Consider the following 27231-nt stretch of genomic DNA (forward strand, 5'->3'; position numbering starts at 1 on the left):
TGCGAAAATGCTGTGTGAATGCTGTAAGGCTGCAGCTGTCTGCTGAAAATAGCTGAAGAAGCTGAAGTCAGTATTTGAAAAGAAGTTAAACTTGTAATCGTTTCGCTCAAGCATAACAACTTAGCACAAATGTAATAACTTGGCAGAAATGGTACAATGTAGTATAATAGTATAACTTAGTAGAAATGTAACATAGTAGCAGAAATAGTATAATTTAGTAGAGAAGTAATAACTTCAGCAGAAAGGTTGGAAAAGCAAAAAGTTTCCTCAAAACTATTTGTTTTTCAGCTGTGAAGAATTGGCAGAAACATTAGAAAAGCAAGGAACAGCCAGCAGGTACACAAGGCCAAAATGACATGCCTAACAATGTTTACAAACATGGCTGCAAACATAAACACAGACATACAAACATACACCGACAGGGGCACACACAGAGACACACACACAGAGCATGGACTGTCCTGTGTGTCTCTGTGTGTCTTTGCCAGTCAGCCAGTCTGAATCTGCTCAATTTTAATCCACCAATGAAATGCTGCCCTCAAAGAATAAAAAATGGGTCTCTCTCTCACACACACACACACACACACACACACACATACATGCACGCACACGTACACACACACGCACACGTACACACACACACACACACGCACGCACATACACACACATGCACGCACACGTACACACACACACACACACACACATGCACGCACATACATGCACGCACACACACACACGCATACGTACACACACACACACACATGCACGCACACGTACACACACACGCACACGTACACACACACACATGCACGCACATACACACACATGCACGCACACGTACACACACACACACACATGCACGCACATACATGCACGCACACACACACACGCATACGTACACACACACACATGCACGCACACACAAAACTGAAAATATTCCGTTTTTTTCATTTGAGATTCTTGAGTTTCGACATTTCAAACACATGATTCCACCTTCAGTGATTTAAAGAATTTGAGCTGTTAATATTCACTCAGATGTGTTCTAGTTCTAAATTTTCTTTTACCATTAGACAGTTTTTCTTATGTACGTTTTCAAGCTGTTCAGCTCGTATCAAAGTTCTTCTGTGAGAATTTCAGTTCTGTACTTTGGCTGTCAGGTGAATGTTTTGCTGTATTTCAGCCCATTTAACATGTTTTCACCAAAGATTTCAGCAATTATAAAAATTCAACTCAAACTATTCAGCTATTAGCATTCACACTGCATTTTCTACAGGAAATGTATTTTATATACCAGTTTCAGTTCAAATTGTATTAAAAAAAATAAATAATTGTATTAAAAATAATAATTCCATTAAAAAAAATTATTAAAAATAATAGCATCAATATGTTACTGGACTACACTTACTGGACTTATGGAAGTATTTTGAGAACCATAAGAGATTCTTACAAATGTTTGAAAGAAAAAAAATCTTTAACATAGCTGGAGACTCATGTAGAAATATGAATGAGTTTATAAAGTTTCTGTCATGGTGTGCTGTGACAGGCAGGTAGTAGGACCCAAACACAGGACTCTTACGTGGAATGAAACTTGAATCAGCAGCTTTTATTGCTGGAAACTCAGCTGGACTCAAGAAACTAAAAACTAAGAAACAAGAACTAGGAAAACAAATCAGGAACTATGAACAAGAATTAAGTAAAGAACACGGAGGAGAAAAAACACCCAGCCCACTGAAAACTAAAGAAACCCCCAAAAACATGAACAACAATCATCAAGGAACATGTCTGTGAAGGTTCTCAGTCATCCAGGTCGTAGTCAAAGGAGCTTGGAAAGAAAAGCGTCTGGACTTCTTTAAGTTACTTGAAGACGTTTCACCTCTCATCCGAGAAGCTTCTTCAGTTCTAAGGTCAAATGGTGGAGAGTCCCAGATTTAAACCTAGTGGGAGTTTCCCCCCACAGAGGGACAAAAGGACCCCCTGATGATCCTCTAATCGCCTGAGCCAAGGTGTGGAACTGGGTGTGGGTCCCAATCAGCCAGAGTTTCGGGTGAGCTCACTGTGAAACCTGGCCCCACCTTATCATGTGAATTCCTGAGGTCAGATGGCCCAGGAAGTGAGTGGGCGTTAAGGCGTCTGGGAAGGGATCTCAAAACTGGATTATAGATGGCAGAGAGTTGGTGTCGTAAACCACCGCCTATGTCCACTGTGAGCGACCATCTTTGAACAGAGGCGGTGGTTTACGACACCAACTCTCTGCCATCTATAATCCAGTTTTGAGATCCCTTCCCAGACGCCTTAACGCCCACTCACATCCTGGGCCATCTGACCTCAGGAATTCACATGATAAGGTGGGGCCAGGTTTCACAATGAACTCACCTGAAACTCTGGCTGATTGGGACCCACACCCAGTTCCACACCTTGGCTCAGGCGATTAGAGGATCATCAGGGGGTCCTTTTGTCCCTCTGTGGGGGTAAACTCCCACTAGGTTTAAATCTGGGACTCTCCACCACTTGACCTTAGAACTGAAGAAGCTTCTCGGATGAGAGGTGAAACGTCTTCAAGTAACTTAAAGAAGTCCAGACGCTTTTCTTTGCAAGCTCCTTTGAAGAACTAGGAAAACAAATCAGGAACTATCAACAAGAATTAAGTAAAGAACATGAAGGAGAAAAAACACCCAGCCCATTGAAAACTAAAGAAACCCCCAAAAACATGAACAACAATCATCAAGGAACATATTTACATATTTACAGTTACTGGAACACCAATACTGGGTCACAGCTTCAGTGTCAGTCGGTGTCCTTTGGTCTGCAACAACAGCAGAACAGATTTCTCAGTCTTTTGAAGAAGCCCTTTTTCTTCTTCTTCTTGATCTGAAGGTCTTTGGACTTCATGGATTCAGGTTCAGGAAAAGGTTCCTCACAGGGAACATCAGGAACTGGAACACTTTCGGAAAGAGCTCCTTCGATCGTAAGGTCTTGGGAACTCAGACTGGATGCCCTTTCAGAAAGAAGTTCCTCACAGGGAACGTCGGGCTCTGGAACACTTTCGGAAAGACCTCCTTCGATCGTAAGGTCTTGAGTACTCAGACTGGATGCCCTTTCAGAAAGAAGTTCCTCACAGGGAACGTCGGGCTCTGGAACACTTTCGGAAAGAGCTCCTTCGATCGTAAGGTCTTGAGTACTCAGACTGGATGCCCTTTCAGAAAGAAGTTCCTCACAGGGAACGTCGGGCTCTGGAACACTTTCGGAAAGAGCTCCTTCGATCGTAAGGTCTTGAGTACTCAGACTGGATGCCCTTTCAGAAAGAAGTTCCTCACAGGGAACGTCGGGCTCTGGAACACTTTCGGAAAGAGCTCCTTCGATTGTAAGGTCTTGAGTACTCAAACTGGATGCCCTTTCAGAAAGAAGTTCCTCACAGGGAACGTCGGGCTCTGGAACACTTTCGGAAAGAGCTCCTTCGATCGTAAGGTCTTGGGAACTCAGACTGGATGCCCTTTCAGAAAGAAGTTCCTCACAGGGAACGTCGGGCTCTGGAACACTTTCTGACAGAGCTCCTTCGGCTGGTGGAACATTTGCCATTAAAAGACCGTCAGAGGAGCGCTCTCCATTCACATCAGGAAGACTTGAAGGGGGCTCAAAGATTTTACATATCCGGATCCTTGCTACATCAGCAATGGTCTTCAGCAACACTGGTGCAAAGTTTGCAACTTTGATAGACAGAATTTCTTGAGGAAATTTCTGCCTGATCTCCGTCAGGATGCTGTCGACCATATCGTCTCGGATGGAGCGGGTGAAGATGGCCTGTGTTTCCATCGCCGTGAGACTCTTGGAGACACGATCTAAAGTGGCCTTGGTGACACTCGTGGAGAGGATGCTTAGACTCTGGGAGGCCATGTTTAGGAGGGGACGAGGAGGAAGCTCCCAGAAGCCCTGGAGAACGCGGGGAACTACCTCGATCACTACCTCCTGCGCGGTGAGCAGTTTGCTGTTATGCTGTTCCTGCTGCTTCTTTTTCAGGATTTCAACGTAATCCTTCACCACGCTGAGGAGTTTAGGTGCTCTGTAGAAAAACATGATAAGAGTTATCTTTTAAACATATTCAAAGCATCATTTAAATATTGAAACACTGTAGCTGGACTGTTAAACCTGTAACCGCCTTTGTATCATACATGAGTTTCTGAGACCTCGATCTCATCAACATGATCAATAGTTGCTATAATTACTAAATGTTGTGGACAAAACTCTTTTTTTGTCTAAAGTTAACATTGTCGTTAACAAAAAGTTGCCAAAAACACCCGGTGTATCAAATGTGATACAAAAAATAAATACATAATAAAAGTAAATCATACACAACATGACATAGCAAAGAACTAATGTGTGGCTTTTGTTTAAAGGGTTAATAAACATCTCAGCTCCAAAGAATCTGAATTTTCTGGCTGTTCTTTGATGGGTTGGGTCTTACAGGGTTAATAACTGTTTATTACATGTGACTCACTGAAATTTAGGAGGTACGGCCTCTGGGAACTGAAGAAGCATCCTGGCTTGAACTTCAACGTCCCTCATTTTGTTGATGACGTTCACCGCCCACACCTGAAACAGAAAACACATTTACAGTGCGCTTATGTTTAAAGGTTATGTGAACATAATGAAAAGAAGTCTTGTGGGTTTTCTCGTCTTACCAGCCTTAGAAGAGGTTTGGCTTCCTCTTCTTCAAAACCCTCTAATTCAAACTCCCACAGCCTTCAAAAGAAAGCAAAGCAGAGGTTTTCTCTCAGCATTTACACGTCATCACAAACAGACTTTCAGGTGTGACAGTAACTCACTGCTCTCTGAGTGTCTCCCTGCTCTTCTCCACCAAAAGATCTCTCAGATCTTCAGCAGTGAGGTTCGGTGGAATTAGATCTTCCTGCTGAAGTCTGAGAAACTCCGTCATAATCGCAATCTAAAAGTAAAGGAGACATTTAATCACCACCACTCTCAGGTCCTCAGAAATCACCTGATATTTTCTGTCAGCTTTGGTTTGCATGAATCTGGGTCTAACCTGAGTCCTGTAGCCCGGAAGATGCCAGCAGATCTTTACAGCAGTTTCATAAATCGGTGTGTTGAACAACACCTGTCAAAGAAATAGCAATTTAGTCGTTGTTACTTAAAATGATTTTTAACTTTTAAAACTACATCAAATTCTTCATATCACTGAAATGCAGTAAAAACAAAAACTTCACATACCCTGATAGGTTTATAGATTCCTTGACTTGATTCCATTTAGATGTTTTCAAATCACAGTCGGGAAGAAAAACGTTTAACTGCTCTCCAACGATGGCGTACGCGGGGATCTCGACCTGAAACTGCTCTCAGCTCGGTGGTCTGGCACAGATGAGCTCTTTTGACAGTCTGATGTTTATTTATGAATGCAGAATTTCTTGAGCAGTCACCATGGAAACTTGATGCAGCTTCATGCTGTTAAATTAAAAGTAAACACTGTGTATTTTGCACTACATTCCACTAGACTTATCATATAAGTAAATAAAGTGTCAACCTACAGCATGCCTTTTCATATTATGTGCCTGCTTATCTCCATTTCTTTACAGTAGATGGAAACTTTTGCAGTAAAGCAGTGGCTTACAAAACAGTGGACTGTGGACTAATGCAAACATCTGAAGCCTGACAGCAGCTGGTATATACACAGCTTTGGATAAACTGGCCCTTTAAACAGCCCAGAGGAAGAAGAGACCTCTGCGTTATCAGTTGAGCCCAAAGCACAATAATAATAATACTATTAATTATTATTTTTTATAACAATAATGCCCCAAATTAGGGATGCACCGATACCGATACTGGTATCGGGTATCGGACCGATACTGTAAAATGTGTGTGTACTCATACTCGTAAAAGTTAACCGATACCAATTTATTTCATTAATCAGAGGGTGGCTTGTCATTTCTGTTGTAGTTTTTTTAGATTGGCCACTAGGGGGGCAATTATTATTTTATTTATTATTTATTTTATAATGATTATTTTGTTTGTTTGTTTACAATATGGACACTCTGCAATAATTTAAAAGTTTAATTTATTCGCAAACCTAAATTGTATTTATTTTATTCCAAACAGAAGTGTTTATTTATTATTCTGAAAGCTCGAGACAGTGCCAATAGTTCAGTGATATTTTGTAAAATTACAACGTGGAGACTCTGCAATAATTTAACAGAAGTGCTTATTTTTCACTTGAAATTTTTTTGTGGTCATTTTTATTAAGATTTAATTTTTTATTGGCAGAGAATAAAATAAAACCTGTCTTCCAATTAATTGTATTTGTGTGTGTGTGTGTGTGGTAGAAGTATCGTTTTTTGTACTCTGTATCGGCAAGTACTCAGATCCAAGTATCGGTATCGTATCGGTTTGAAAAAATTGGTATCGTTGCATCCCTACCCCAAATAATTAAGTCATTAATTACACATTCGTCATGTTTCACAGGAGGTCAGGAGTGACCGATGAAAGTGATGCTACATTAGATCTGTCCTATGAGTTGAGCAGGAGGAGGTGAACCCACAGCTGGAGCGGTTCTCTAGTGGGTTCAGTATCATACTTGTGTTCATCCTGGTCTGAACCTGGTCAGAAGAACTGACTTCACTTTTGAAAATTCAATACTTATAAAAGTTAACCCCAAACAGTCTACAACGGCTGTTTTCTGTCCACCAAAGCAAATTTGAATGAAGATGTTTTTGTAACTTCACTTCTCCAACAAGCAAATAAAGAGAATAAACAAAGATTTACTGAACGATCGTCAGAATTACCAGAGCTAACGTAGATCGGTTTATGCTCTTGAGTCAGGAGGGATAAGAAAAGTGACTGCACTGACTGCACTGACATCTAATGGAGAGATTTATACACGTGATAACTTTAATGATAGTTGAAAATAGGCCAGGATCTGCACTGCTTCAGCCTGAGCCTGTTCAGTCAGCACAGTCTGTGTAATATGAGAATAATAAATATGACTTTTCCTTCCTCTTCCATAAAAAAGGATGTCTACTTACCTTTTTAGAGGCTTTTATGTTGTTTGGCAGGATAATGGCATCACACTGAAGTTTAGGTGTTCAAAATACACAATGACTGATTTTCATGTCAACAACTAAGTAAATATTCTGATGAAGAGCCACTAAAAGAAGTTTTTGGAGTAACTCTCAGCAGTAATGTGGACGTGAAATAGTTGGTAGACGTGTCATTAACCCTATGACAAAAATCTTTAGTTCTATTCAGGTACAGAGATGCATTTAGGCTACAGGAAACAGTTTTATTCAAATACAATTTATTGTCAAATGTTATCGTGCTGATCAGTGACTGCCTTTTTACAACTTTTAGAAAGTGACTGCAAACATTGTGGAACCAATTCATAGCGTTTGATTGCTTGTGTGAATGTATTAAACAGGAAACCAGGAGCTGCAGAAACCCAGTAATGCTGAAGACGCATGCGTGTGAGTTTATTATTTGTTTTTGGCTCCAGGTTACATTTCAGATCTTCTTAGCCTGCACCGCCCCACTCGAACTCTGCGCTCCTCCAGTCAGATGCTGTTATTAGTTCCATGCTCCCAGCTCAAATCTAGAGGTGACAGGTTTCTCCATTGCTGCCCCGAAACAGTCTCCCCCCTTTCATAAAACCCTCTTCATCCTTGGAGGTCTTCAAATCCAATCTGAAGCCCCTCCTATTCTCCAAGGATCTCTCTGACACCTGTTATTGTGTTTCAGCTATTCTGGTTTTTATCTGATGATGTTTGCATGTGTAGACACGCATACGTGCATTTTAAGTTCACATACGTGTGCTTGTGTGTGAATGTGTACATTTTTCTATATGTATGTGCATATTTGCATGTACACATATTTTTTTACAAACATATACGGATGTCTCAATGTTTCTATAATGTTTTCATCTTATCTATTTTAATTCTTTTTATCATATTATCCCTCTGTTCAGCACTTTGGCCGACACTTGATGTCTTTTAAATGTGCTGTATAAATAAAGGTGACTTATATTTGCATCCGTGTGTCAGTGTGTGTTTTTACCTTTAATTTAGGACACACACACACAGACACACACAGAGCATAGAGTGAACAGGGACTATTAAGAGTGTGGCCTGTGTGTATCTATGCCAGTGAAACAGCCTGGATCTGCTCATTTTCCCATCCATCCATTCACTTCTCCTTTTCAGGGTCACAGGGGGCGCTGGAGCCTATCCCAGCTGTCATAGGGCGAGAGGCGGGGTACACCCTGGACAGGTCGCCAGTCTGGGCCAACACACAGAGACAGACAACCATTCGCACTCACATTCACTCGCACATTTACACCTAGTGGCAATTTGGATTTTCCAATTAACCTATCCCCACAAGCTGCATGTCTTTAGACCAGGGGTCCCCAATCGCAGTCCACGAGGGCCGGTGTCCCTGCAGGTTTTAAATGTGTTCTTGATCCATCACAGCTGATTTAAATGGATAAATTACCTTCTCAACATGTCTTGAAGTTCTCCAGAGGCCTGGTAATGAACTAATCATGTGATTCAGGTGACCCAGGGTGAGATCTAAAACCTGCAGGACACCGGCCCTCGTGGACTGGGATTGGGGACCCCTGCTTTAGACGGTGCGAGGAACCCACGCAAACACGGGGAGAACATGCAAACTCCACACAGAAAGACCTGATGGTGGAATTGAACTCAGGACCTTCTTGCTGTGTGGCAACAGCGCTAACCACCGTGCTGCCTTCTGCTCATTTTGAACATTGAAAAATATTGTGACTTAAGAGAAACATAATAACTAAAAACAGAAACACTACAATTTAGCAGAAAAGTAATAACTTAAGCAGATATATTGGAAAATGAGCAGCTGAAAAAAGCTGAATAAGGTGACGTTCACTCAAAACTACTTGTTGTTCAACTGTGAAAAATTGGCAGAGATTTTAAAAACGCACGAAAGAACAGCCAGCAGATACACACAATTAGAAATATGGGCACATATGGAAACACAAATGCACAGAGACACACAGGATGTCAGTCAACCACTCTGAATATTCAATTTCAATCTTCCTGGTTTTATGGATTCCCCTCGAACGAATGGCCATGATTTCCTAACCGTAGGGGCCAGAGCGGTCATTCTTAGACCGTTCTGTTCAGAGGAGATGGGGGAATCTTCAAGTGTTGATAGTTCATAATTAAAATATGAATTATTAAAGATATATGGCTTAAAATGCACCATAACCGAGTAGAGGTGAACTGCCTTGACTTGCCCTCAAACAACGGTTTGTTTCTAAATCTATTTGGAGCATCGACGTCATTCTTTCACTGTAAGATGCAGCAGGTTTTGGTGAACAGTTAAGGAAATATTTTCAGGTCCATTTCATTTATAGCCTCTGGCACATTTCATACATTGTGCTCTGCAGACAGGCACACGTACCTTTCAGGTCTACAAAAAGTTTAAAATGAAAAGCTCAGGTGTGTTTTTATTAACTCATTGTTGCAGAATCACAGTGACTCAGTGGTCATTAAAATGTCTGCAGAAGTTGCAAACTTATGATTCATGTCATAAGTTATGCACTGCTCTCCCCTACATAAGCTGCTTTTATAGATTAAAAGTATCAGCAACACTGGACATACATTCACTTGGTATCACATCTATACTGCACATCACTAAGATCACAGTGGACAGATTCTGTCTCTCAGCTAATCTGGGAACGTCTGTGTTTCCCGGGATCAGCTGTTGCAGATTGTTGGTGCATGGAGGGCTGGGGCCTCTTCTGCCCCCCCTAACGGAGACCACGTAGGTAGTCGGAGGCTGTAAGACAGCGGCTCTCTGGAGAAATCTGATATCTCAGGATTCAACCAGAGAAGCTGCTTCATTATAAAGTCTGTGGTTTATAACTGAAATCTATGATACACATAAACACCCATCCATGCCCTTAAGTAGTGAGTTCACTCCAGTGATGACCAGTGAGAAAGAAACTGCACACACAGCGATCGGGCGTTATCAGTGACCGCCATAAGATTATTATTGCCAAGCAAAAATCAGCAGCTCAAGCAGGCTGAACAAATCCTTTAATGCTGATCCAGGCTTCACAGCTGTAGAAATGAGAAATCTAAGAAACAAAACAACAGAAGTCATGTATGACACACAACACAGTTAACATGTGAAGCACTTAAAAGAAAACAATACAAATAAAACACTTCCAGTGAGGTGTGGCGATTTAAACATCGTCTGTACTGCTCAGCAGTTGTAATGGCATCAAGAATATCTGCACATAGTTCATAATTACAATTAGAAGTAACATTTCTTTCACTAAACTCAATGATCTTCCTCAAAGTCAGTCATTATAGAGCGACATCACTATTTTAACGCAGATGCTCTGATGTCGTAGGTCCAAACACAGGATGATGGGTCACCAACCCTCCTGCTCCAACATGGTAGGAAAATTATACGATAGAAAATGTTTATATTTATAACAATGTGAAATTTCTGCTTTAAATACTTTTATATGTTTTTAAAATGGTCCCTCCACCCACTTTTAGTCCTTTTTCAGACATTGAAATCGGAGGAAATGTTTAAAAAATGTGCAGATTTCAAAGTGAATGATGGCGATCTTTGTTTCCACAGATTTGTCTGAGACATCATCGAGTTTCAGCCTCTAAGGAGCACTCAGTGTCCTGCTCATCGTCCATTTCTATCATAATGCATGCACTGTGGTTAAATATTGAATAACAATGTTCTTCCAACTTACGTTTTTCCCACAGAGTTCAGAGGTGGACTCAATAATATTAATAACAGACAATCATACGGTCCTGCTGTTGTCCACACTGTTATAGTTCTTACAAAATACAGGCTGAAATATATCGACAGGAGCAGCTAAGAGAAGAAGAAATGTGCTGAAATTGTCAGAAAGGAGATTTATTTGTTTCCACGTTACATGTGTGAGCAGCACAGCAAACACAGTGAAGCCAGTTAACCTCAAAGTCCACCAGCACAGTGGACACAGAACAAAGCACCGACTTTCATTACATTCTGTTGGGTTACCATCAAACTTTGTTGTGATTGAACATTTACTTCAGCCTCCTTTAAATTTGATTCATGTGACATCAGGACAACATTCCAGGGAAAAGCGATCGAGCGGTGTTCCCACATCTCGTACTCAATGTTTCTTTCAGCCCAGAAAAGTTCATGTGATCATCGTGAGCATCAAAATAAAAAAAGCGCCAGATTTCAACCAGCTCCTAAGAATTTCAGGGAGCTGTACAACCGTAACAATTTTCAGTAAGAATCTTTAATGGTTTTATCAAATATGCTAAAGTCAGTCCAACATAAACTGGCCAGCTCTGAGGAACCTCTGTGATTTTATATGGAATGGCTCGGCTCGAGTATCACATCCAAGGTTGTGTCAGATAAGGAAGAGAAGTGGAATACAGCAGGACACTTGCAGCCTGGTGATACAGGAGCAATAACAACTGGGAAACACACAGTGCTATTAATGATCACCAGCAGTTATCAAACTGAAACTGGAGACCTGGATGTTTCTTTCACAACACATAACAACATTTTAAACTGCTACAGTTTCAGTTCTGCACGGTGAGGTTTGTCGCACACCTAGATCACACACCCTTATACAAACAGGAAGAGTCGTGCTCAGCTCCACCTTCTCTGAGGCTACCCTGTAAATGTCACACGTGCCTCACAACAAAAGATCTCAGCTGCCACACTGAGAGTCGTGAAGGCAAACGTCCAGTCTGGCCTCCAGTGGCTAGTGCAGGTTGGGATACTTCACGCAGAATCTGTCAAAGGCATCATATATGGCCTGTCTGGAAGTGAAACAGGTAACGTTAACATAGCAAAGGTGTCCATGACAAACAACTCATGTACATAAAAATGATGAAATGTGTGAAATACTGTGAGGGTGGCCCAACTCTAACATCAGATTAACCATCCACAGCCAGAGTTATCTGTCTACATGTACCACGCCTGAATCAGGAAGTGCAGCTGTGACACTTCTACAAACAACTTTGGCTCCTCTGAACAATTTCTAGATTTTTCTTTGACGTCATATTTGGTGCAGTGGAGATATCATTCAGGTATTGACATCTGGTCTGGTCCATAACGCTCATTGTATTGTTACTAATGTCAACTTTCTGCTATAAAACAGCAACGTTTCAAAACTAGAGCTTATAGAACAGAGCAGATAAATATGGATTGTGTGTTGCCAGTGAAGTATTCTCAGATTTTGCATGTTTTTGTGTGAGTATAGTTTAATTAGGCATAAATGAGAAACTTAAAAAACACCTTTTTGATCATTTTCAACACTCTAACTTTACCTGAATATATTCTGTTTGAATAGGTATGCACTGATGTGTCCTCCTCTCAGATATCTGACTTCACAGCCTGGCCAGATCTCCTGCAGACTCAGGACTCCTGTTCGGGGCACATATGCATCCTCTTTGGCCTGGACGACAACGATGAGACCGGTATCTACAGGAACTGCAGCAGAGAGGGAAACACAGGGACATCTACACAACATTCTTTCACTTTTGTGCAAAACACATGCAAATCTTATCTGCCAGAAGAGGGTGGTAGACGCAGCAGGAACCACTGTTAAACATGACTGAAGATCAGCTGGGTCGTCTGCAGTCTGATTAAAGGCCAGGTGGAGGATGACCTGTGCCTCCTCTCACCTCACACCTTCTTGTATAAGCCAGGTCGAAGGTCATCCTGTTTCCCTCATAGTGTTCTAGCTTCACAATGATAATCCTGGAGAATTATTACAATCCCTGTGTTGTTCATTCAGCAGCAGGATTGATCTTCTACGCCTTTTGATGGTGTTTCAGTATCAAACATTCAATAAATCCTTTGAACACAATATTAAAAGTAAAAATAATCACGCTGGAGATTGTGTTCAAGTAACAGAGACAAAAGAGCTCGTAAGGAACCGTCTACATACGGCCCAAGGAACGAGGACACAGGTGGGACAAGTCTCTATGTTAGCAATGAGCAGAAAACTGACACTTCATGTGTAAAACCAGATTAAACAAAGGCTCCACAGGTGCCAAAAAGTTTCTCTAATCTGAGGTGAACATCGTTTTTCATGAGCTTGTTGCGAGTCTCTTAATTCTTTTCACACTTGGCTGATATTCCTTCTGTATGGTTTCAAACAAGCCAACGCCTTCGTGGTGTCGTTGTCCATCTCTCTGTTCTGGCGTCAGTTGTCTCACTCATTGTGCCACGCTCCAGTATCCACACTTTAATGGCAACAAACAAACCAGTATGACCATCACGACTTTGTCAGCAGCGCGACCTTCAATTCATCAAACGTCAGCAGCCAACGCTCGCATCGCACGCCAACTCTAACGATCGCCGATGGACACGCGACACCACCTGCAACCTTATTGGTCAAAACCATTTCTGACGGCTGTGATGTGCTGCTGACAACAACCATATACATTTGTGTTGTATACTGGCACATGTAGAATTGAGCTACTTGTGTATATATTTGTAACTTTGTAACATGTTGTTTTATCCAGTTACTGTTCTTCATGTCTGGGAGCAACTCTGACCACAGGGATTAATCAAGTGTTCTTCTTCTTCTTCTTTAAGCAGAGGTGTAATCATTCACTGCAGCACTCACCAGAGAAGTTGGCCATGTGTGTACACTCATCCATCACTCCCTTCATGAAACTTATAGATTCTTTGTGTAAAGACGGACGACAACGTTCGGCAGCATCCGTCCTTCTCCCGTGTGTGTTATATCCACCAAGAGCTCTAAGGAGACAGAAAAAATGACCACGTAAAAACGGTTTTATGTCCCTTAATAATGAAACATTCTCACTGGGGATAAGACTTGCTTATTCTTATTCCATTATCGATATCACTTCATTGCATCCTTCGGTCAAATGTTTGTGGCTGTGAAAGCTGCCTGCAGAAGCTTGTCACACTTGATCAAGTTATTATTTTCCCCACTGTTTACTATAGTGCAGCGGTCCCCAACCCCTGGGCCTCGGACCGGTACCAGTCCGTGAGTCGTTTGGTACCAGTCCGTGAGTCGTTTGGTACCGGGCCACGAGAGTTGAGGCTCAGGTGTGAAATGTATAGTTTTCAGGGTTTTTATCGGTTTTCAGCGTTATTTTGTTATCGTTTTTATCGTTTACTCGGTTTTCCTGGGTCTTTTCACGTGTGTTATGAATAAATCTTCTTTTTTTCGGTACCAGTACTAGTTTTATTTTGTTGTATTTATCCACGACACCTTAAAGGCCGGTCCGTGAAAATATTGTCGGGCATAAACCGGTCCGTGGCGCAAAAAAGGTTGGAGACCACTGCTACAGTGCACTGTATACTATTAAGTTAATGCATTTCACATTTCTGCCCCTTTTTCACATTTTCCTGCAAAACAGGAAAATGTGAAATGGCTCAAGACTTTTGCACGATACTGGACGTCCATGTTTGTTGATACTGTAACCATAAAGGTTTATACTGATGGAAAATTGCATATTACTGTGCACTGTTTGAAACATGCAACAGATGCTCAACCAGATGTTCAACAGCATCGTTCTTTCAAATCAGTAGCAGCTCTTAAAAGGCCAAACATGGAAACACCTGGACTCTAACAATGCAGCATTAATGTGTGATTACACACCTGTCATTGTTTACCAATCTGTGTGGAAATGTGAGTAAACGCCTGAAAAAAGTACAAATTGTTCGGCTGCAGTTCAGTTCATATAAACATTACTGAGGAAAACAATATGCAAAGCCACGCCCACCTGTGCGGGACAGAGGCAATGCTAAGGTACCACACTCAGTCACGCCTCTGTCAGCCTGGAGCCTCCTGTGACTGAGCTGGATGAGTCATTTAAAAAAGAAAAAGAAGCAACGTCGACTAATAACTGGACAAAATGCAAATGTTATAAAATTCCAACACATCAGCAGGTTTAGTTATCGAACACTCACGTCGGCAGAGTTTCGAAGCTCGCTCCAACACTGTTCCCCAGCGACAACAGATGCTCTGCTCCGCCTGTGGCCCCCCCACAGTCACTTCCTCCGTCCACTCTGGTGCACCGGCTCACTGACAGTTTGTGGTCTTTAGACAGCTCGTGGAAATGCTCGTCCACATTCGTTCCAAGTTTGGGACCCATCTTAAAGGAATCAGCCTACCAGCAGTGGACACGCACAAAAAGATGTAGTGTAGTCATGTATGTGTTACACGTGTGACACAAGACCAAACACCACAAACACAACCAGCAGTTTCACACTTAACTTCTTCTTTTAGTAAATAAAGAAAAATTCAATCTTTGCAAAAAACATTTTACCAGCGTGTCAGTGTGTGCAGAGGGAGCGATGAAGGAATACACGGATACTTTTTCCAGTCAGTTGTACTCATGCAGTTGTGAAAGTAATCTGAGTAATATTCTATACTCCTGTGAAAGTGCAGGAACACTTACCCCACAGTACTCCAGCAGCTTGATGATCTCCTCTTCATACCTGGAATTAATTGCGTATTGCTTCTCCAGCTGTGTCCAGTTCACTGCTTTACTCAGCACACCCTACACACACACACACACACACACACACACGTACACACACGTACACACACGCACACACACACACACACACACACACACACGCACACACACACACACACACACACTTCTCAGTCATTAACTGTTCCTCCTGCTCAACCACAAATAAACTCGTGAAAGATCAATAAATGTCAGATCAACCAGTATTATCAGTCTTATCTGATTTTGATAAACTGAAACAATTTGACACAGTTTCAGCTGCATTCAGACTCTGAAGCATGAATTTAACACAAGTATTGGATCAGTAACATCAGCTTTGCAGAAACAGTATGACAGCAATAATAAGTGAACGTGTCCTTGTAGATGTGCAGCAGGTAGAACTGCTCGTTACCGTGGTGAACACACTGGAGGCTGTGGACCAGGACAAACAGGGAATTAGAGGGATGGGTTTGGGCCAGTTGGTCACTGCCAGGGACGCCATCTGGATACAAAGACACACAAGTGACACACTTTAGAGAGATAACACCGGGCTGCAAGTTTCTTTCCCCAAATGAAACCAGGATGCTGCTCTGTCCCACTTTACGGACTCGGAGGCTTGTTCTGTTGAAGTGGAAGCTTCCCCACCCCCCAACATGAGCCCACTGGGTGAGGGACGTACTCTTTAACTTAAACTTAGAAAAACTTAGATTGTCTCTCAAAGGTTCTATTAGGAAATGTAACAAAACCTGGAAATCATTTCTCTTGCTGGTGGACACCATCACTTTACTTCCTGAGACTGAAGTGAGCTGAGCGAGGCTACGTTATAAGTTTGGTGTTTTTTTATTTGATCTTATTTTTACTTTATTTATCTATTTATTTATTTCCTTTTGTTTAGTTTGGTCCTTTTTGTTATGCTTGTTATGTGTGTGGGTCCTGAGACTGGATCTCTGCGGCGTCTTGTCTCGTGTGGACCTGGTAGGGGGAGAATTCGGGATGGGGGTTTGCTGTTGCTAACTTTGTATGTCGTGGTTGAAATCAATAAAACAAAGTTGGAATAAGATGCTGCTCTGTCGTATAACAAGATGACAACTAAACATTTAGTGGTAAATTGTTATTTGAAACATTAACTGTTTGTTGAATACGTCTCTTTGACTTACATATCCTCCCATAGAGATGCCCGTCATTCCCAGGGGCCAGTATCCTTCTCTCTCCAGCCAGCGGAGCAGGACTGTTGATTCCAGGATCAAAGCCCCGCCCATCACAAACAGGTCCGACACATTTTTTAGACTGGATCGTCTAAAACACTCAAATGATATCTATATTCAATTTACAATACATTCATTTGAACTTTGAGAAAAATCGAGCCGTGAAGTCTGTTTTTATAACGACACCCAACAGCTCAGTGTGACTCACACAGTCTCGCTTTGTCAAATGAATCAGTTCAGAAACAAACAATGCTTGAAAGCGACAGCCTTAGTGGTGCATTTAAAATGTAAATAAAGCCAACAGGTGTTTGAATCAGCCCATGAATCTGATTTGGAAACATCGAAGACGTTTCTGCCTTTTTTCTCCTTCTTGTTGCAAACATGAAAACTAAATGAGAATCTTTGTTGTGTCACAAAGTTAAAAATCACTTTTTTTTTAAATCAACTAAATTATCCAAACCAACAACCAAACTGGTTTAATCAATCAAGTCAACTTACAGTTGGTCTCTGGGTTTTCGATAACCATGTGAAGCATCAGTCAAGGAACGTTCGTGGTAGACATTAAATAAAAACAACAATAAGACACAGCTGTCTTCTAATCATGTCCACTGGATCGATGCCCAGCTCCTCTGATCTACAAGTGTCCTCGGGCAGGATCGTGAATCGATGCATCCAAGTGTGGACGTGTCTGTAACAGAAGTGCTCGATGAACATGTGACTGAACAGGTGAATGTGGCTCGTAGTGCACACTCTGTTTACAAACAGGTTATTACAGAAACTTGTCATGTGCTTGTTTCAGCAGCAGCGACAGCCCATCATACTGGTTTGTACACGTGAGTTACTGTGAAAGAAAGTTACCAACAAACGATGTTGTTAAAGACAACAGAAGGATATAATAAGGGTTCTCCAGAAGTAATGAAGCCATCCCTGCCTCTTTGATCATGGGCCGAGCCATCAGGGTCCGCCGACGCCAGAAGAACTGCAGGTTACAGAAACACAAGGATAGAAACAGCATTCCCAAGGTCATCATCACAGTGACATCTCCTGGATCCTACAGATTGTTGGACTCAGTTTCCAGGGTTAACCACACACTTTGACACCATTTATTTATTAAATCTTCTCGTCTGACGCGTTTCTCTGCTTCCACAGTAAATCTGGACCTTGAACCAAGTCTGCTGTTCAACTTCTGAGGATTTCTTGCAGTAATGTCAAAAACACAGCACGAGTTTTAGGTCTGAGGAATCATCTGGCCCCAATAGCTTCTATAATTATGTAAATATGACCTCAAATGAACAACAGCACTAAACATACTACACTCTTCTTCATAAGTCAGAGGACTTGAGTTGATTTGGGGTCTTGACTGCGACGGGTCATTTCAGCTCGTCTGTTATAATATTGATTTTGTGATTTGATGATCACGAGCTCACGTCATATGAATTATTTCTTTCACTGCTCGGTGCACTCTGACAGCTGCTGAACATCAGAGCACATTGAAACATTACAGGTTACTCTGTGTTTGGGACTCTGTCCTGTAGCCTGATAATGGATGATATACTTGGTGATAAAAAGCTATTTCTTTATATCCATGTGTTTTTACATGATTGTGGGAGGGACGTGAACACTGCTCGTTGTTATTTCAAAGGAAAACAAAATTGTCAGTGGCCTTTACTCCAGGGGTGTCAACATACGGCCCACTTTGATCTTAAATGGTCTGGACCAGTCAAACTCCACTTCTGTCAGTGTAAAGAAGTTACAACTACAACTGTTTTTCTACCTGATAAAGAAAAAGCTGCTGTGGCAAAGACATTTTTTTGGTTTGGTATTATAAGTATTTGTTTCAGCATTATGAGTTCTGTGGCGGATGCCTGGGAGCACATTCATATAAAATAAAGGTAAGAGTCTTACATGGTCTCCAGTCCCAGCTAAGTGGATACATACTGGTCTGTTCTTCTGCCATCTCTTAGGAACTATGAACTGGAACCTGAAACAACACAAACGATGAAACCCGCAGGTCTACAGGCAGCATTCCCACAGCATAAGTAAATCCAAACATTTTCAACACAAACACAAACACATTTCAGCCCTAACGATGCATGTGGCTAGCTCCAGATTCAGCAAATACAACCTCAGATGGACAGCAGAACATGGCACATTAAACTATATCTTTAATTAGGGCTGGGCCATATCATACCGTTCACAGTAATACCAGTGTAATGTTGGGCAACGATAGGAAAATCAAATATCACGATAGAATATGGGTAAAACGCGCATGCACAGTGTCTTTGTTTACATACGCACATGGTGGCGACGCAGAATGAGAAGAGCAAAAGTGGATCATTGAATGAAACAGATGAAGCTGGACTGGTTTGTAAAAATCTTGTCTATTCTCTGTCTCTCTTTCATCGCAGTGGCAAACAATAGCACCTCTTGTACCTGGCCTTTATAGCCTCTTGTGGCAGGATCCCAGGAACCAAATGCTCCAGAGGAGAGATAAAGAAGCCCTCTTGTACATGACAGTCAGCAAGCTCCTCTGTCTGCACACAAACACAAATAATAACTAATAATACAAAAACAAAACAGCACAAGAAGGAAAAGAGGAAATAAATGATGTACCTTGTTTATATAAACGGGATAGTCGTTAGGAACCAGAGACTTGCACTTCTCTCTGTCTCCAATTAACTTTCGAAACTCAAAGATTCTACAAAACAAACAGACGCATCAGTTTGCAGCTGAGGAGGTGCTGATCTCATCCACGACCTGCTCCACTGTAAGCTGGAGGTTACCACCTGATGAAGTACTACCAAGATGATAGTTTATTGATATCTAAAATATAACAGGACACCGGAGTAAATTCTCGAGCATCTCACACTTCTGATAATCAGCTGTCTGCTTGATGTTTATTCAGCTGTGTAAAAACTATAACTTTAATCTCAGCCAAACCGATTTACTCAGGAACAAATAAAATACTAAAAAAAGCCAAACAATAACATTTTTAAGTTATCTCAGTGACTTATATTACATGTTCAACCTGAGTAGCGAAAGACGGCGGTGGGTTTGAAGACGTTTTGCCGGGAGTCCGGTGTTCTCAAGGCTCTAGTGAGCCTAGCCCACGGCTAGCTATCGAGCTAGTGGCTAACAGACGTTTCCGAAAACGTCGGAGCGCTTTTGAAAATATGTGGTGTCTTGATAAACTGAGCAGATATTTGAGGTTTACACAGCTACATTCTCGCCTGAAAACATGTTAAACGTTTATTTTGTGACCCAGAAAGAATAATAAGAGTAATATTAAAACTAACTAGCTGCCGCCATTGCTGGAAACTGAGCTGGGCTGCGCTATGAATTCTGGGACACAGCTTCTTCTTCTTCGGGGTTTAACGGCAGCTGGCATCCTTGTACATGCAGTGCTGCCATCTTCTGTTTCAGTCCGTTATTACACTCTTAAATCCTACTACTTATTCCTGCGTCTTTTGTGATCTTACAAAGCTTCAAACGACGCGTCGACTATTAAATCAGTCGTCGACGATTTTGATAGTCGACGTAATCGTGACTAGTCGACTAATCGTGGCAGCCCTAATTGTGACCCACACCCGTTTTCATGCCTTGGCTCGTGTGATTAGGTAGAGGCTCAAGAGGGGGTTCATGACCCTCTTGGGGGGTCTCACTAATTTAGAAGATCATTTAGCCTAGAATATAAAATAATGATAAACCAACAATTATAAAAAAAAAAAGCTAAGACACCTTCCTGTTCATCACTGACTGAAGAACCAACCCCAGCTGCCTTACATAAGACTGACACTGACTGATCCAGAGTTAACTTCAACTATCACTTCCTCCAAACCATCAAGTCTATTAGATTCAATTCCTTCAAAGCTGCCCAAATAAGTACTACCATTAATTAATGCTTCAGTCTTAAATATGATCAGTCTCTGCCACTGATGGGCTACAAACTTTTAAGGTGGTAGTAATTAAACTGTGCATTACTCCTCCCAGCTCTCTTAGCTAATTATAGGCCAATCCTTCCTTTTAATTTCCAAAATTCTTGAAAGAGCAGCTGTGTGTCTGTAAAGCAGTTAACTGGTCATCAGCTACAGTACTGCAGAGAAACTCAGGGTTGTTCTTCAATACGTGATGAGCAGGAAAATGCCCTAGTTGTGCAGAGGGCTGTTTGTACAGCAACAAACTCTTTTTCCAGGCTGAATGAAGATCTTCTAAATTACTAAGACACCATTTCTTCTCAAGCTTATCAGTCAGCTGCTTTACAATGTGTGTTTAAGATATAAGAGAGTCAAGTACTTGTGATTTGAGGTTTTGTTTTTGGGTCAGCATATCCAGAGTCGTACACAGTGAGGATGTAAGTCTATTAACGAGATGATCAACCTATGTGGGAGTAGGGTTTGGGTACTGTGTGGTGCACAGTACTGAAGAGCATAACAGAGGAGGAATTATGTCCTTAAATTTAGTTATAACACTTTTCAAAACATACTTTCATCTAATGTATTCCCAAATGCTGTGTAATCCATTACTGTAACTTTAAAGAATGATTTCATCTGACCTGAGTACTAAATCAGAAAAGTCGGAGAAATCAGAACTACAGGGTGGGCCGTTTCTATGGATACAGCGTAATAACATGGGAATGGTTGGTGGTATTAAAGTCCTGTTTGTGGCACATTAGTATATGTGAGGGGGCAAACTCCTCAAGATGGGCGGTGACCATGGTGACCATTTAGAAGTCGGCCATGTTGGATACAACTTTTGTTTTTTCAATAGGAAGAGGGTCATGTGACACATCAAACTTATTGGTAATGTCACAAGAAAAACAATGGTGTGCTTGGTTTCAACCTAACTTTATTCTTTCATGAGTTATTTACAAGTTTCTCTTTGTTCACAGCCATTGACATGTCGAAGAGGTTAACACGTGAGCAGCGGATCGAAATCGTGTTGATATCTGGTGAACGCAGTAACCGGGTCATTGCAGCAGATTTCAATGCAAGACACCCTACGAGACCACCCATCTCCCATGCTACAGTTAGCAAACTGCTTGCTAAGTTTCGTGAAACTGGTTCAGTGTTGGATTTGCCAAAATGTGGACGCAAGAAAACTGTCACTAATGAAGAAACATCAGTGGCTGTCCTAGCTTCATTCAGCAAGAGCCCACAGCGTAGCACTCGCCGCATGTCACTGGAGAGTGGCATTAGTCGAACATCCCTTCGGCGGATATTAGCTACTCACAAATGGCACCCTTACAAACTCCAGCTACTGCAGCATCTCAGCGAGGATGACCCAGATCAGCACAGAATTTGCAGAATGGGCAAAACAAAAACTGGAACAGGACCCTCAGTTCACGCAGAAGATTTTGTTCAGTGATGAGGCAAACTTTTATGTGAATGGTGAAGTTAACAAACAAAACCACCGCTATTGGTCTGACACTAACCCACATTGGATGGATCCCTCCAAGACTGTTGGAACAACAAAAGTGATGGTTTGGTGTGGTATATGGGGCACAACGATAGTGGGTCCATTCTTCATCAATGGAAACCTCAAGGCCACTGGATATCTGAAATTGCTACATGATGATGTGTTTTCCTCTTTATGCACTGAAGCTGGCACGTTCCCTGAGTTTTCCAGCAAGATGGTGCACCACCACATTATGGATGCCAGGTCCGAGCATTCCTAGATGAACAGTTTCCTGGAAAGTGGATTGGTCGTCATGGGCCAGTTGAATGGCCCCCAAGGTCTCCCAATCTGACCCCCTTACACTTTTATCTTTGGGATCTTCTGAAGGCAATTGTCTATGGTGTGAAGATACGAGATGTGCAGCACCTGAAACTACGGATACTGGATACCTGTGCTGGCATTTCTCCTGCGGTGTTGCTATCAGTGTGTGAAGAGTGGGAGAAGAGGGTTGCATTGACAATCCAACACAATGGGCAGCACATTGAACACATTTTATAAGTGGTCAGAAACTTGTAAATAACTCATGAAAGAATAAAGTTACGTTGAAACCAAGCACACCATTGTTTTTCTTGTGACATTACCAATAAGTTTGATGTGTCACATGACCCTCTTCCTATTGAAAAAACAAAAGTTGTATCCAAGATGGCCGACTTCTAAATGGCCACCATGGTCACCGCCCATCTTGAGGAGTTTGCCCCCTCACATATACTAATGTGCCACAAACAGGACTTTAATATCACCAACCATTCCCATGTTATTACGGTGTATCCATATAAATGGCCACCCTGTAGAGTAAAGTGGGCATCTACAATTCCTCCCCTCAGGCAGGAGGCTCCGGTCCATTCGCACCAGCACCTCTCGCCATAAGAACAGTTTCTTCCCCTCTGCTGTTGGACTCATGAACAATAACCATATGACTGTTGGCACCACTAACACATGACCCTACGCTGTGTTCACTGCATCATTCCATGTTTGGCACTGATCACCACCTGCACTCGTGTATATATCTATCTACTTAGCACTTTTAATTTTAATGTTTATTTAAGCGTTATTTGACAGTATGTTTGCACTACGTACCGCAGCAATTTCCTAATGTTGTAAACCTGCTCAACATTTGGCAATAAAACCCTTTCTGATTCTGATATCACAAAGAATCAACTTTTCTTCTGTGGTTGGCTTCACTGTGTGGTTGAATTTAGCACAACTGTAGTACTCGCCGACAGGACACTTGCGCTGCACTTTGCTAAACGCAGGCGGGAAACCGTTATTGTTTGGTGCACATATAGAAAACATTGGGTTTCAGAGCGCAGTGCATGCCCAGTCCTATGTGAAAGGGCCATGACAAGATGCTTCATACCTCTTGAGGTCTTCAGGCTTCCCCCATCCCCCAATGAAGAGTTTGGTGAGGAGCAGCCTTCGGTAGAATACATCCAGTCGGCTCACACCCATGGACCAGCCCCTGGCATCTACAAAGAGAAGGACATGCTTTATTCTGAAAGTGCTTACTTCCTGTAGGATTGTTAAGAACAGAAAATAGCAAAAAAAAGTCAGATGCTAATACATCTTTGTTTGACAACTGAGCAATATACCTCCCCCAAAAAAGGTTAAACGAGTCGCTGTACGAACACGATTCCCTTTGAGTCAGCCGTGTTCGGTCAGGACAAGCAAGGCAGGAAGTGCTTGAATGTCCAATGTAAAAATGAGGATACATGAAGACAAAGGAAATTTCAAATCTCACAGGAAACAGTAGTTTGCATCTGTTTTAAAAGCGTGTCTTCCTCACAGTGATAACGGCTGGAGTGCAGTAAGCTCAGAGGCCAGCAGTGTTGTTCTGGTGGTTTGTACATGTACATTATGGATAAACCACTGGTCTATGACAGTAAACTGATGGGAGAGCAACCTGCGAGACAAGCTGCCAATGGGTCGGCTTTCACTGTCCTGAGATCAGTTATGACTGGTGCTTGGTATGGAAAAAAGCTAGCATTAGCAAGTAAATAAGCTTTAGTGATTTAGCATCGTAATAGACATGTTTCTGTTTGGCCAACATGATGCTAAAGGGTGAAAAAGTTGTTAACTCCATTAGCTGACCATTATCGAACGTTGGGTCTAATAACACTGGAACACTGAACACTTATATAGCTGCTTTGCCAACACTCCTAATTCTGTTTTTTATTCCTATTTTAATTTCTCCTTGAATATACAGACAACTAACCATGTCTGCTCAAACCTTTTAATTCAGGTTATTATATTGTTAATAATACTTTTTGAAAAATCAAGACTTTGGCCCGTGTGTGACTGATTTAGGATATTTTCAGTGGAAAATACATTGAGGTTCAGACTCTGCCAGCATTTAATGGCTGAATGTTAACTTGTGAACAAATTCAACATAGACAGTTGAGCATCCTGCATTTAACAACTCGCTCTGAAACACATTTCATCCCACTTAAGTTTAAAATAACTTCAGCCTAGTCGTCACTCAAACATGTGCCAGTTCCCTAATGTGACAGACCTTTTCTCAATCAGTGTGACTGATTACAGCATGAATGATGACTGCAGGAAAACTGGCTGACAGGCTGACATAAGCATTATCATCTACTGAGGCAGGGTTAGAAAGATGGAGACAAAACATTTTATTCTTAAAAAGTCTCTGTACATGTATATTGATGAGTGAATTGTTGTAAAAGCAGTTGTGTTAATGAAGAAAGAGTGTCAGAGAGCTGGTTCAGGTGCAGCAGGAAGGGATAAGTCAGGAAGAAAATCTGCCAGCGAGCATGTTACGTTCACATAGTCTGTCAGTCACCACCTCACAGTTAACAGACTCATTTTTAGCCACCTTCCTGCAGTAGGGCCCAGATCTCAGTCCAACAGAGTACATTTAAGATGTGACAGAACAGAGCTGCCAAGTAATCTGAAGGATGATGCAGACCTCCCATTACACTACTCTGATGAAACGTATCACATTTCTCTTCATAAGGTGATATTTCCCCCGGTTGGTTGTATTGCCATTTGAAACTGAGCAGATATAAGAACATAAACAAATGTATATTTCATGTGACTTCTCAACTCTAGCTCCTCTCGCGAGATTTGACAACACTGACATGAGCAGAGGTCGTCAGGGAGGACTGGCGGCTGACTTGACCTAAAGCTTGATTAGTGCACATTTCTAACAGCGAGCCTTCAGAGAAAATACTTCCTCCACACACTCGGATCACAACGGCGCTTTAGTTTTATGACAGACAGTCAAATCAGAACAAAACTGTCAGTGATGTACGGTACAATGACGGGCTGACTCGTAATTTCCATTTCCATGCATAATCATCACCTTTGTTACAGCATAAAACGCTATATTGTCTTCCGCTGCTCGTTGTAGGTAATAACTGTAATAACAACACGCTGACAATATAACGCAGAGACCAGCTGAACGACGGACACCGCCACGCTTTTCAACTTGCTGCTAGCTGTAAGTTAGCAAACTTCGCCTTAGGCATTCATTAGCGAGTTTCAGACACTGCTAACACAGACAGGCTGCGTTTGATACAGATAGAAACAACAGCACTACCTCAGTCTGTACCCGAACGTATATCTCTGGGTTTGCTCGCACGGCCAGTCGAGAGCTAAGGAAGCCAAATGTAGTGACTTCGTCAAGCTACTGGGAGGAATGGTCGCAGTTTAAAGGAAAAAAAACAGTCGGAACTTCCGGTGTTCCAGATTAAACGGTTTTCACGTTGTCTGCTGTTTGTTAACGGTACAACCTGTCATAACAAGCTCCATGTTTTAAGTTTCAGATTCGCCACATTTTCAGACATTTTCGGAAGAAATTGAATTTTAAAAGACGCGTGTTTGTTTCGGAGTATCAAACATGACTTTTTAAAGATAGAAATATTTTTTGAAAAATCTGTAAGATCATCATTATTATTATCAATAAAAATAAAATAAAAAATAAGTGACTGTTCCCCGGACCATCAGAACCAAAGTTGGAGCAATGATCTGGGAAGGTTTCCCACACCTTCAGCTTCGCCTCCTCCCAGCCTCTGACGAACCAGCCAAACCTGACGAACCTGCGGCGAGTGCAGCTGTTGCTGCTCCCGGGAAGCTTAGTTGTGTTAACCGCTGGATTGCTATTCCGCTCATAAGCTTAAAACGTGCAGTGACACACAACTGAATATTTTACAATCCATTTTCATCAGCGGGTTAATTACTTTCCTGCCTTATTTCTTATATCCGTTTTTTGTGGCAGCAACAGACACGGCTGCCGGGCAGAAGCAGCATGCTGACTGGCCACACGTCCAGCTCCTCCCCTGGCTTAGGAGGGATGAATAACTGAATCGCTTTTTTTATTATAAATTTATTTTGCACGAAAAGCCAGAATCTCAGGTTAAACCTCACAAAATTTCAACAACCATTTGAAAACCAAAATGAGAGCAGAAACACGGATTCTGCACAAAGACGTAAACACAAAGCGCGGACACGCCGACGCATCAGAATCAGTGAGATGTCCAACCCGACGGCACGGACATGGTCGGGGCTGAAAGCCGACAGCTCGCTGATTCTGATGTTTCGGCGGGTCCCAGCTTTGTGTTTACGCCCTTTTGCGCTGATTCTGAGCTGCAGGTTTTATCTCTCTTCAACCAAAATTCACCAAACCAGCAGCAAAAGAAGCAACAAACTATGCTTCACATTTGATACGCATCCTCATGAATTCACTCTGACTTTGCTGTTTTGCTTCCACCACACTTCATGCACAGCTCTCTCTCTCTCTCTCTCTCTGTACTTCAACAACAGTTTCCCGTCTAAAAATCAGTTTTCTTCATTATTCGCTTGCTTGTTACGCACAAGTCTACCTTTGTTTGCAGTGCTGTGGGCCGCTGTTTTTTTTACTTTTACTTACTTCCGAAAAGAAAACCTAATTTCTGCTGTTCAATAGGCTACTGGACAAATTTAAACTTTTTAAAATTATGCAGAATTGCAAAACTCTCAGCTGTGTCTGTAATCAAACCTCTGTAACTTTGCTCTGCTTCACTTCAGCAGCATCAGGTAATGTTCATATGCTGATTAATGGTTTTCTTTCG

General features: G+C 41.8%; 2 protein-coding genes across 4 annotated transcripts; both read right to left on the minus strand.

Moving 5' to 3' along the window:
- Positions 1 to 1361: 1361 nt before the first annotated feature.
- Positions 1362 to 5775, minus strand: LOC146524113 (uncharacterized). Its single transcript, XM_085171227.1, has 6 exons — positions 5224 to 5775; positions 5039 to 5110; positions 4821 to 4939; positions 4677 to 4737; positions 4493 to 4587; positions 1362 to 4057 (listed from the first exon to the last, which is right to left on the minus strand). The coding sequence occupies exons 1-6, from the start codon at positions 5257 to 5259 to the stop codon at positions 2785 to 2787; spliced, it is 1656 nt and encodes a 551-aa protein (XP_085027353.1). The 5' UTR covers positions 5260 to 5775; the 3' UTR covers positions 1362 to 2784.
- Positions 5776 to 10896: 5121 nt separating this feature from the next.
- abhd18 (abhydrolase domain containing 18) lies at positions 10897 to 26187 on the minus strand. 3 transcript variants are annotated; one of them, XM_085171276.1, is made up of 14 exons: positions 26169 to 26187; positions 23520 to 23628; positions 19322 to 19406; positions 19142 to 19242; positions 18614 to 18689; positions 17601 to 17687; positions 17207 to 17232; positions 16661 to 16799; positions 15916 to 16005; positions 15447 to 15548; positions 14956 to 15155; positions 13640 to 13773; positions 12333 to 12495; positions 10897 to 11822 (listed from the first exon to the last, which is right to left on the minus strand). In XM_085171276.1, the coding sequence occupies exons 2-14, from the start codon at positions 23609 to 23611 to the stop codon at positions 11765 to 11767; spliced, it is 1353 nt and encodes a 450-aa protein (XP_085027402.1). In that variant the 5' UTR covers positions 23612 to 23628; positions 26169 to 26187; the 3' UTR covers positions 10897 to 11764. The 3 variants fall into 3 exon arrangements, with proteins under 3 accessions (XP_085027402.1, XP_085027388.1, XP_085027394.1); XM_085171262.1 differs by lacking the exon at positions 26169 to 26187 and adding an exon at positions 25722 to 25885; XM_085171268.1 differs by lacking the exon at positions 26169 to 26187 and adding an exon at positions 25261 to 25710.
- Positions 26188 to 27231: the final 1044 nt, after the last annotated feature.

The sequence above is a fragment of the Neolamprologus multifasciatus genome, chromosome 2 (genome assembly GCF_963576455.1).
Source record: "Neolamprologus multifasciatus chromosome 2, fNeoMul1.2, whole genome shotgun sequence".
Taxonomy (NCBI): domain Eukaryota; kingdom Metazoa; phylum Chordata; class Actinopteri; order Cichliformes; family Cichlidae; genus Neolamprologus; species Neolamprologus multifasciatus.